General features: G+C 58.3%; 1 protein-coding gene across 3 annotated transcripts; it reads left to right on the top strand.

The window, feature by feature from the left end:
- Window positions 1-383: 383 nt before the first annotated feature.
- CTDSP1 (CTD small phosphatase 1) lies at window positions 384-6,453 on the top strand. Of its 3 annotated transcripts, none has more exons than XM_060107312.1 (7): window positions 386-840; window positions 2,255-2,403; window positions 2,868-2,969; window positions 3,085-3,141; window positions 3,765-3,857; window positions 3,985-4,170; window positions 4,708-6,453. In XM_060107312.1, the coding sequence occupies exons 1-7, from the start codon at window positions 774-776 to the stop codon at window positions 4,834-4,836; spliced, it is 783 nt and encodes a 260-aa protein (XP_059963295.1). In that variant the 5' UTR covers window positions 386-773; the 3' UTR covers window positions 4,837-6,453. The 3 variants fall into 3 exon arrangements, with proteins under 3 accessions (XP_059963296.1, XP_059963295.1, XP_059963294.1); XM_060107311.1 differs by having other exon boundaries at window positions 387-840; window positions 2,865-2,969; XM_060107313.1 differs by lacking the exon at window positions 2,868-2,969 and having other exon boundaries at window positions 384-840.
- Window positions 6,454-11,050: the final 4,597 nt, after the last annotated feature.

The raw sequence follows: 11,050 nt of genomic DNA, 5'->3' as shown, positions 1-11,050 counted from the left end.
GAGACTGCCGGTAGGTGGTGACGGTCATGGTCCGGTTAAGAGCGGATCTGCACAGCCGTGCACAGCCGTTTGAAGGTAGCAAAGAGTCTTTGCACGCTCACGACTTCCCTGCGAGATGGCCCCTAGACCGCCGGAGAGACCTATTTTACAGACTAGACGGTGTTACCCCATTTCCCAGATGAGGAAACCGAGAGGCTGCCAGCCCCCGACCCTCGGAATGTGCAGAGGTGGAGCCGCGCCGCCCTCTGGGCACTCCCGGGCGTGGGCGCTCCGGGCCGGCCCTGTCCCCAGGCCGCCCAGCGCCGGAGAACAGTGGGCCGGGTGCCGGCCCTGCCACGCAGCCGCAGAGGCTTGGCCCCGCAGGCGGGCGGGCGGCAGGAAGGGAGGCGACGCCCCCTGGAGTGCGGCAGGAACCCGGCCGGGCCCGCCTCCTAGCCCGCCAAGCCGCGCCGGCCCCAGAAGTGATGAAAGCCTCGGCCAAGTCCAGGTCACGCCGAAACCGTTGCCCTTTTAAGGGGGAGCCTTGAAACGGCGCCCGGGTTCCATGTTTGCATCCGCCTCGCGGGGAGGAAACTCCATGTTGTAACAAAGTTTCCTCCGCGCCCCCTCCCTCCCCCTCCCCCTTAGAACCTGGTTCCCCTCCCCTCCGAAGCTCGCGGGGATCCCTCCCTCCCACCCCTCCCCTCCCCCCCGCGCCCCGATTCCGGCCCGAGCCGGGGGGGAGGCCGGGCGCCCGGGCCAGAGTCCGGCCGGAGCGGAGCGCGCCCGGCCCCATGGACAGCTCGGCCGTCATTACTCAGATCAGCAAGGAGGAAGCGCGGAGCCCGCTACGGAGCAAAGGTACTGGGGCGCGCGGAGGGACCCGCAATCCGGGAGCTGCGGGGAGGAGGAGGGGGCCGCGACCCTCCCCGGGGCAGCCGCCGCTGCCGCCCCAGGCTCCCGACTCGGCGGGGCCCGAAGCTTCCAACCGGAGGGGGAGCTGGTTGAGAGTTTGAACTCGCAGAGGCTCAGAGACGCGGGGCGGGGCCTGCCGCCTTTTGGGCGCTCCTGTCTGCTCGAGGTGGGGAAACTGAGGCAGGGGTAGAGAAGGGGCGCCCTCCGGGTTTCCCGGACTGGCTGTGCGCGATGCCCGAGAGTCGCCCCCTCCCCCCCATTGGCGCCAGTGGGGCTGGGAGATGGGGGGGTTGAAGAGGGCGCCTTCAGGCCACCAGCTGAGACTCCGCCCCCTCTGGGCCGCGGTCTGGTTGGGTCGAGGGAGGGGGCGCAGAGGTGACAGCGGGCTGGGCAGGGTTGGAAGGATCTCCCACCACCACACAGCCACGTTCTTCACAAACTTTCCCGTCATTCGTGGAGGCGCCGAGCCTCTCGGAGACGCAGAGAGGGGCAACCGCTTTTAAGGATCGCCAGCGCGCCCGCGGGGAGACCCGTGTCGGGCCGGGAACTCGGAGCCCCGGCTGCAGGCCGGTGGGCGCCGGCTCTGTGCGCACACGCACCGACCCGAGATGCCGCCGGCCTCGGCCGGGCACCCCGGGGCTTGACGGGTCTGGGCAGGGGGTCTGCCCCTCTCTGTCCCGGTGTTGACTTCAGAGGCTCGGAAGTCCCTCTAGGTCTTCGCACCTGTGGCCTGGGCCTAGCTCTGCCCGGGCCGGGTGGAGGGGTGTTGGAGGGCGGGCTGTCTATCAGCGGGACCTAAGTTGGAGGTCCGGGCGGGAGCGGAGGAGGAGGGGCCAGCAGATGGCGGCCGGACAGTGGCCCCAGGCCCCCACCCCCTGTCTCTGGGCCCAGCCTCAGGGAGGACTTTGGACCTCTGGAGGCGGAGAGGATGGAAGGAGGGGAAGGAGAGCAGGAGTGGGCGGGCCCCAGGGCCCCAGGCCTCAACCCTCTCTGGCAGGGGCCCTACTGAATAGGGGCTGCTCAGGTACAGGGTGTGTCAGGAGGTCCCCCTAGTGGGCTGATCCCCCAGCAGTGATGGAGGCTGTTAGGAAAACACCTTCAGTTCCCGCCTCCAGCCAGCCCACTCCCTAATGTGGGTAACTTTGCACCCACACTAGAAGAACTTGTGGGGAGCGGAGGGGTGCCTGGAGCCAAGACTGTCAGGATGCCACCTTCGTGTGTCTCCCTCAATGAAGGCAGCACGGCCAGACCCTCTCAGCCCACCGGTTCGCGCCTGGGCACATGTGCCCACCTCTGCAGGCCAGTCAGTGTGCCTGCCCCCACCTTGGGCCTCCCTCCACCTTGGGCCTCCCTGCTTCAGGTGACCAGAAGTCAGCGGCGTCTCAGAAGCCCCGGAGTCGGGGCATCCTCCACTCACTTTTCTGCTGCGTCTGCCGGGATGATGGGGAGGCCCTACCTGCTCACAGTGGGGCGCCCCTGCTCGTGGAGGAGAACGGTGCTGTCCCCAAGGTGTGTGATGGCCAGGAGGGCGCTGCAGGGGCACCTGGGCTCAGCCCTCAGGGGGTTTAGGGGGAGGGGGGCTCTTCATGACCTGCTCATAGGCCCTGGAAGGAGGCTGGAGCCCCCCTGTCCCCCCACCAAGCCCTCCACCCTCCCAGGCCTTCCCAACCCTGAATGCCCCAAGACTGCCTCCCAGGGTAGGGCCCCCCAACCACGGGAATTCTGAATTTCCCCTTCAAAAGTGGAAGCTTTCCTCTGCCTTGGTTTCCCAGGTCAGGAAGTGAAGCCCAGAGAGCCAGGCGGCCTACCCCAGGCTCCAGAGTTGGCAGGGGCAAAGCTGGGAAGGGGTTGGTCTCTCCCACTGTCCTTGTGGCTCGCCAGGTAGAGGGCTGGGGGAGGGAAGACATGTGGAGGAGAAATGACTGGGGCTTGAGAGAGGTGTCCGCAGCCAGCCCCGCCCGTCCCCACAGCAGACCCCAGTCCAGTACCTGCTCCCCGAGGCCAAGGCCCAGGACTCGGACAAGATCTGCGTAGTCATCGACCTGGACGAGACCCTGGTGCACAGCTCCTTCAAGGTGGGCCCTGCCCAGCAGCCCTCAGCCCCGGGTCTCTAAGGGAGTCTGCCCTGGCCTGGGAGGCGGTCTCGGCGGGCCTCGCCCCAGCTCCAGCAGCTCTTTTCCCCCCTCACAGCCAGTGAACAATGCCGACTTCATCATCCCTGTGGAGATTGATGGGGTGGTCCACCAGGTGAGGGGCCGGGTGTGGGGGGATGTGGTAGGCTTGGCATCTGTCTTCCAGACCCCAGGCTCTTCCCACCAGTCCTGAGAGTCCCAGGTGGGACTCTGATAGATGTGGAATGTCAGAGGCCCAGAGAGGGTGTGAGACTTGCCTAAGGTCACACGGACCCTCAGGGACTTGGCCCGACTCCAAGGCCTGCAGGGAGTCGGGGTCCTCTTCGGTGCCCCCTCGCCCCACCCTGCCCGGGACCCAGTTCAAGTAATTCAGGATAGGTTGTGTGCTGTCCAGCCTGTTCTCCATTACTTGGCTCGGGGGCCGGCGCTCTGCAGCTCTGGGGTGAGGGGGTTGCCCCCAGGCCCCTACATCTGGCTGAGGCCACGGTGGAGGAAGGGGCTGGGAATTAGTGATTCAGGCAGGGCCCGAAACCAGGAGGTGGAGGTTCATTTTGATTCTCTTCTGGGTGGGTGGGTGTCTTCCCCAGCGGTGGTCGCACCAGCTGGCTGAGTGGAGCCCGCAGGCCATGGGACCAGCCTCCCTCCTGTGCCTCCTCCACCCACTCCCTCCCAGCCCCCGGCCGCCCCGCCCCGTCCAGGCGTGTGGGCCAGCAGTCCCCTCACTGGCCCACCCCCCAGGTCTATGTGCTGAAGCGGCCCCACGTCGACGAGTTCCTGCAGCGGATGGGTGAGCTCTTCGAATGCGTGCTGTTCACCGCCAGCCTTGCCAAGGTGAGCCCTCCACCCTCCGACGGCCTCCTGGGGCATCTCTGCTTCCTATCCGCCTCCAGCGCACGACCTCTGGGCAGTGACCTCTGGGTCGCCCTTGGCCCTGGATGACCCACCTCCTGCCCCCCAGTACGCAGACCCAGTAGCTGACCTGCTGGACAAGTGGGGGGCCTTCCGGGCGCGGCTGTTTCGTGAGTCATGCGTCTTCCACCGGGGGAATTACGTGAAAGACCTGAGCCGGCTGGGCCGAGACCTTCGGCGGGTGCTCATCCTGGACAACTCGCCCGCCTCCTATGTCTTCCATCCAGACAACGCCGTGAGTGCCGGGCAGGATGGGGATGGGGGCCCCTGCTGGGGTCTGGTGCCCTCCCATTCCTCCCTCTTTCCTCAGTGACCCATGCCTGCTGCCCACCCGCCTGGTCCACCCACTGCTGCTCCCTGTTCTGTGTTAGTCACTCAGCCCATTCTGCCTGCAGATACAGGGCACCTGCCATGGGCTCGGGTCCCTGCTGGACACTGGAGCAGTTTCCGTTTTTCATACCCCCAGTTGTGAGCTGTTGGTGGAACACGGAAATAATTTAGTGGGTCATAGTTGGGATTTTTTAAAAAAATGAAATAGAACTGAATATCAGAGTGCTTAGCACACGGTAAGGTTAAGCATGGTTCCATAGAACCTCTGCTCTGACCTGTGTGTAAATGTGACTCACTGGGGCTGCCGTCAGAATGTTTGAAGACTGTGGGTAAGGGGCTTCCAGGAGGCGGCCCATCGAGCAGTGGGTGCTCAGGATTGATCTGGACATTCTGTGCTCCGGGCCGCCTGCCCCCCCTCACCACCCTACACCCATCTGCTCAGGTACCGGTGGCCTCGTGGTTTGACAACATGAGTGACACGGAGCTCCACGACCTCCTGCCCTTCTTCGAGCAGCTCAGCCGTGTGGATGACGTGTATTCAGTGCTCAGGCAGCCTCGGCCCGGCAGCTAGTGAGGCGCCACGGGGCCAGGACCTGCCCCTGACCACACCTGCACGCCTCACACGGGGACTCTTCCTAAAGAAAACTCAGCAAAGAAAACAGCGCCACGGGGAAGTGGGCGTCTCCCCCGCCAGCCGGGCCAGGCTGTGCAGGGGGCTGCAGGCTGCACCGAGGGCGACGAGTCCCTGGGTCCCTGTGTCAGTGCCTTAGAACCTCCTCCTTCTTGGGGGACCTGTGGGGCCCTGCGTGCCGCCTCCCTCCTCTCTCTCTCTTTCTCTCTCTCTCTCTCTCTCTCTCTCTCTCTCTCTCTCTGCACGGCCATGTTTCTCTGCTGCCAAATTGGGTCCCTCGGGCCCTTCCAGTTCTGCCTGGGGGAGGGGCAGGGTTTTGCTGCCCCACGCCTTGGGCCCCCTGCCTGGGGACAGTGGACACCAAGTGCCTTGCATAGAGCCCTCTTCTCGGCCCAATTTTCCCAGGGCCACAATCCGGGTCAGCTCTGCATGGAACAGCCATCAGGTTGCAGCAATCTAGGCTGGTGGGGGAGGACCCAGTCTCCCCACCTCCTACCTTGGGACTGTTATAGCCTCCACCAATCTCTAACTAGGAGGGCGGGGAGGGTAGAAGATCTGTTACCACTTGTAAAGGGAGCAGGGGTCTGTCCTTCAGGACCCTAGAATCCAGCTTCTCTGGGCTCATCAGCACCTGAGGGCCGCTTCCCACATGGCCCAAGCTCCAACCTCTCACCTTTGCCTTGACCACCCCGAGGCCCTGGGGTTTGGTGCCCCAGCTCCGAGTGTGGAGGCATAGGCAGGATCCCTTTGCGGTGCCATATAAATATGTATATGTGTATATAGATTTTTAGGGGAAGGGGAGAGGGAAGGGTTGGGGTGGAGACACCCCTCCCTCGCCCCTTTCCTGGACCCATAAACTGGGGGGGGAGGAGGGGAAGGATTTCTACATTTTTTAAACTGCTATTTTCTGAATGAAACAGGCTGGGCCAAAGAGCCCCAGGCCCTGTCCTTTGTCCCTCACACCCTCTTCGATCCGTTTATTCATACATTCAAAACACATTTGTTGAGCACCTTCTCTGTGCCCAGCGCTATGCTAGGCCCACCATGGCGTGTGCATGTGTGGGTCTCTACACCACCTAACAGGTGCCTCTCCCACCCACCCCATACTTCACCGGTGCCTTTAGGGGATCTGTAGGAGGTGGGACCCTTCTTGCGGGGTTTGGGGGGCTCTAGGAAGCCTAGCCAAGCTGTCCCCCTCCCCTGTGCCAACCCGCCCCTGCAGCCCTCTGCCTCGCCCCCTGCTGGCTGGGGGCAGCTCCCAGGACGTGCTGCCTTCCAGCTCTGAGGCCTTTGTCTGGAACCCCTCCCCCAAATGCTGGGTCTGGAGGTCAAGGCCTTGGGCTCTCCCCAGGGCCTATCGGTTAAGGGGACCCACATACCAGTGCCAAGGGGGATGTCAGGTGGAGATGTCGTTACCCTTCCCCCCCTCCCAGCGAGCTGTGGGTGGGAGGGAGGACAGGTTGGTCTGAACAGGTGACCTTCCCATCTTAAGTGCCTTCTCTGTAACGGACAGCCCCAAAGTGTGATGAGAACTAAAGAGAAAGACAGACCCCCTTATCCTGACTCTCTGGTTATTGGCGGGGGGGGCGGGGGGGGGCGTTGACGTGCGGGGAGTCCCATGAAGCCATACCTCGCTTCAACAAACCCTTAAGAGCGACGGCGGTAGTAGTGGAGGGAGGGACTGCCCTAAGCCCCCTGGGGCTTGAAGTCCGAAAGTGCAAACCTTGAATGGATCTGAGTGCATCCGGCTGTGCTATTTAATTCTATCTCTCTTTGGCCTCAGTTATCTAATCTTCAAAATGGAGACAGGCCCTCTTTACAGAATTGATTAAATGCCTGCACAGGGAGGACTCAATATCATTAGCTCTAAAGCAAGCTGAAATGCGTCCCTAGGAGAGGCCCCTGGAAGGTATTCGGAGACGGGAGGGGTGTGGTCTCCACTCCGGAGCGGAGGGGAGGGGCTCACGAGGCCCCAGAGTGGGGAGGGGGGGTGCGGGGCGAGTTAGAGGGAAGCCGAGGTCAGCTCCAAACGGAAGAACTTAGAACGCGGCTGACCCAGGCCGCGTGCGGGCGGCCGAGGCGTCGCGGGCTGAGCCGCGCCGCCGGACGTGCTGGCAGGCTGAGGCGTCTGGGGCTCTGGGGAGGATGGGTGGGGTGGCGGGCTCAGTCTCGTTCACCTCCGAACCCCCTCCGACCGCGGCCTCTCACTACCCGCCGGCCGCACCCTCGCACGAGCCTCTGGCCCACTTCCTGCCTCCGCCCCTCCGGCCCTGGCAGCACTTCCTTTGCAAAACTGGGCAGCCCCAGGCCCTGGCAGGAAGTGCCTTCCCGGCCCGCCCTCTCCTGCTTCCCACGGTGGCCGCTAGAGGCCTCTGTCCTCGCGGACGCCCGGGGTCCCCAACGCTGGACCTCCGCCGCCCGCCCTCTGGGCGCACACACCCAGCCCTCTCCCCCACCCCGCCCGTGGCTGGAAAGCTGAGGGCAGGCTTCATTCCCCCCTCTCCCGGGAGCGGGTAGCTTCTGGCTCCATCCCGCCCGCCCGAACAAACCCACTGCGGGGAAGGAAGGTCTGCCCCTCCCAAAGGTTGATCCCTGTTCCCGCAGCTCCACCTCCCCTACCCCTCCCACCCCCTCCCACCCTTACCTTGTGGATCCAGCCTCAAGGCTGCCTGCTGGTGCCCCAGATGCTGACCTGCCCCCCAAGTCTCTGAGGGGATCTGCAGTGTGATACTGCCCCCTCCCCGCTGCTTTTCCCTGGCAGCAAAGTGTCACGAAGCATCCACCTGGGAAGAGAAGCCGCAGTACCCTCGCTCAGTGCCATCAGCTCCAGTGCGTCTGAGCGGAAGCCCCGGAGCCCTTGGCAGGGTGAATACCGAGTCCTCCCTGCCTCTGCCCTGACCCTGCTTGGGGTCCTGCACTATTTCCTGCTCTCCATGCAAACACCAGTCCCTCCAGATTTGCATCCCCCCAGAGAGTCGCCACAGCTCCCAACTTTGAACGAGACCACAGCCAGCCTTCCCCCGCCCCGCCCCCCCCCCCACTTCACCCACAGAGTTCAACACAGCCACGTGTATCAGAGCTTACTTTGTACCAGGCACAGTGCCAGGACCGGGGGACATGCCATCACTAGGCTGTGCCGCCCCTCTCAAGGAACTCACACCTTAGTGTGGAGAAAGACACCTGAACGGCCTGTCCAACCCTGAAAGGCTGCAAATGCAGTGCAAGAGATAACACGGAGGGCAGGGGGCACAGGGGACACCTAGCCCCTCTGCGGCGGCCACGGGGTGGGGGGGGGGACTGGAAATCCTTCCCGCGGGAGTGAGGCTCAGAGGATTTGGGAGGGAGACGAGGTTCGGGTGAAGGTGGTCTGTGCGTGGAGGTACACCAGGAAAGGAAGCCAGAGCTTTAGGAGGGCCACAAGAGGAGCGTGGGAAGTGACAATTTTGGAAATGCGCACAGTTGGGGGAAAGATGGGAAATGACGCCGCAGAAAGTGGGAGCGAGGTATCGAAGATCTGTAGGCAGACCGAGGGAGTGGCCTTTTCATTGCGAGCAGGGGGTGACATTGAGGGACACTGGGGGACACTGAACAAGAGACGGGCCGACTCAAACCTGGCAGCTGCGCGTTGGAAGCTAAATCGGGGGTATGGGGACATAAGACTCTCCCTGCGGGGAGACCACAGCCGTGGTTCTGAAGACAGATGATGAAGACCTGAACTGAAGCTGAGGCAGAATGAAGAGAGAAGGACGAAGCGATGGATGTGACATAGGAGATGAACTTGGCAGGAAGCTGTGGCTGGTTGGCTCTGGGGGCATGGGTGGAGGGGAGGGAGGAAGGCAACCTGACTTCTGGCTTTGGAAACTTCAGCTGTGAGAATGTCTCTCACTGAGCCTGGTGTGGGGCTCAGTTATTCACTATTTGCTTGTTACGCACACAGAGAACAGAAGGAACAGGCAGCTTTTTTTGCACTTCTAGGAATTTATATGGTAGATAAAATGTATATGCATATAATTTGTATGCATATGGGTATTAATTTCATCCTTGTTGGTAATAGCAAAGCACTGGAAATAACTTCAGTGTCCAAGAATAAGGCACTAGTTAAATAAATGTCACTGTATCTATACCAGAGAATACTATATAGTGATGAAAAACAATGAGGTGGAACTATCCAAGCAGATATAGAATGATCGCCAAGATAAACCGGTCAATGAAACAAAGCAAGATTCATAGCAATGGTGACGGTGTTTTCCCACTAAAGAGAAATATAAAAGTAGACACAAATATACGTATATAATTTTGTATACTTCCGTAGGGTACACAAGATAGGGGGGTTGTGGCTAATTGTGGGGAACAGAGCTGGGGGACTGGGTGGGAGTCATTTAAGATGGGAGGGACACGCTTTATTATATATCTTTATATTTTGAATGATTTTACCGGGTACATTTATTAATTTTTAAAAATAAAAATCGATTTAAATTAAAAACAGCTTTCTAAATATATTATCAAAGGTAGAAATCACAAATTCCATTTCTTTCCTTCAAACAGTCATTGCATGCCTACTCTGTACCAGGCACTAGGGTACAGCAGTGAGCAAAACAGACACTGTGGGGAAAACAGACATTAACAAAGTAATTACAAAATAATATTACAAAAGGAGAAGTAGAAAGTGGTAAATAATCTGAAACTTTTCTTCTGCCAGTGCCTGGAGATGACTTCTAATTGCCCCAAGATTACCCCACTATGACCTCTAATTGTAAGGGGGAAATGTGCCTTTAAGGTGGCGATATCTGGCAATCTCCACCGTAATCAAGGGATAAAACTTCGCCTTCACTCATGCTGAGACAACTTGACATTGTGTACCTCCTGATGCCAGGTAGTGTGAAGTACACAGCAACACTTTTGACCACACTGCTCAAAGTGTGATCCACTGAACGGAACATCAGCACCATCTGGGAACTTGATGGTAATGAAGAGTCTCAGGCCCCCCTCCAGACCTATAGAATCAGAATCTGCACTTCAAATAGATTCCCCAGTGATTCTTAAGATATTACAGTTGGAGAAACACTGTCCTTTTTCACATATTTTTGAAAAATTTGTTTAACCAGAACCTACCAAGCCTTTAGAGGTACTTTCAGTTTGTGGGAAATACAGGAGGAAGAGGAACAAATTTAAAAATACACAAAGAGGGGCTTCCCTGATGGCGCAGCAGTTGAGAATCCGCCTGCCAATGCAGGGGAAATGGGTTCGAGCCCTGGTCCGGGAAGATCCCACATGCCATGGAGCAGCTAAGCCCGTGCACCACAACTACTGAGCCCACGTGCCACAACTACTGAAGTCCACGCACCTAGAGCCCATGCTCCGCAACAAGAGAAGCCCGCGCACCGCAACGAAGGCCCAACACAGCCAAAAATAAATAAATAAATAAAATTAATTTTTAAAAAATACACAAAGAAAGACAAATCCCAGTGTGAACACTCTACAAGACATTGCCCTTGACTCAGGTAAGCCCATGTCATAGAAAAAACTAGCAGGACTCTTCTAGATGAAAAGATACTGAAGAGACATGACAATCAAAGGAAATGCATGATCTTGATTTGATCAAGAATCAATGAAACCAGGTGTTACAGTCCTCCTGTGGACAACCGGAGAAATCTGATTATGTATTTCATGGAAGATGATATTAGAAATAATTGTTAATGTTCTCAGTTGCAAAAATCGTATTACAGTTATGAAGGATATTGTTCTACTTCTTAAGAGATGTATGACAAATATTTTGAGCTGAAGTATAATAATATCTGCAACTTCCAAATATATATATATATATATATATAGCAAATGTTAATTCTTGAGTCCATGGGTGTTTATTATTATACTATCATACTATTATTTCTACTTTTCTATATGTTTGACATTTATCAAAATTAAGAAACTGGAAATAATTTTTAAAAACATATGTTCTCCTGACTTCCCTTGTGGTCCAGTGGTTGAGATTCCATGCCTGCAATGCAGGGAGTGGAGTTCAATCCCTGGTTCAATCCTTGGTCGGGGAACTAAGATCCCGCAGTTCTACCCCAAAATTCTAAGGCTAAGTTAAAAGGCAAGCAATAAATTAGAGAAAACTATACCATAAATTGCAAGCAGTTTACCAACCTTA

The sequence above is a fragment of the Mesoplodon densirostris genome, chromosome 8 (genome assembly GCF_025265405.1).
Source record: "Mesoplodon densirostris isolate mMesDen1 chromosome 8, mMesDen1 primary haplotype, whole genome shotgun sequence".
Classification (NCBI taxonomy): Eukaryota; Metazoa; Chordata; class Mammalia; order Artiodactyla; family Ziphiidae; genus Mesoplodon; species Mesoplodon densirostris.
Note: the sequence above shows the minus strand (reverse complement) of the source record. Positions and strands in the feature narration are given on the sequence as shown.

Coding starts and splice junctions, on each gene's coding strand:
- CTDSP1 (XM_060107311.1), top strand. CDS start 774: ATGGACAGCTCGGCCGTCATTACTCAGATCAGCAAGGAGGAAGCGCGG. Junction 841..2,254: donor GAGCCCGCTACGGAGCAAAG/GTACTGGGGCGC, acceptor TCCCTGCTTCAG/GTGACCAGAAGTCAGCGGCG. Junction 2,970..3,084: donor TGGTGCACAGCTCCTTCAAG/GTGGGCCCTGCC, acceptor CCCCCCTCACAG/CCAGTGAACAATGCCGACTT.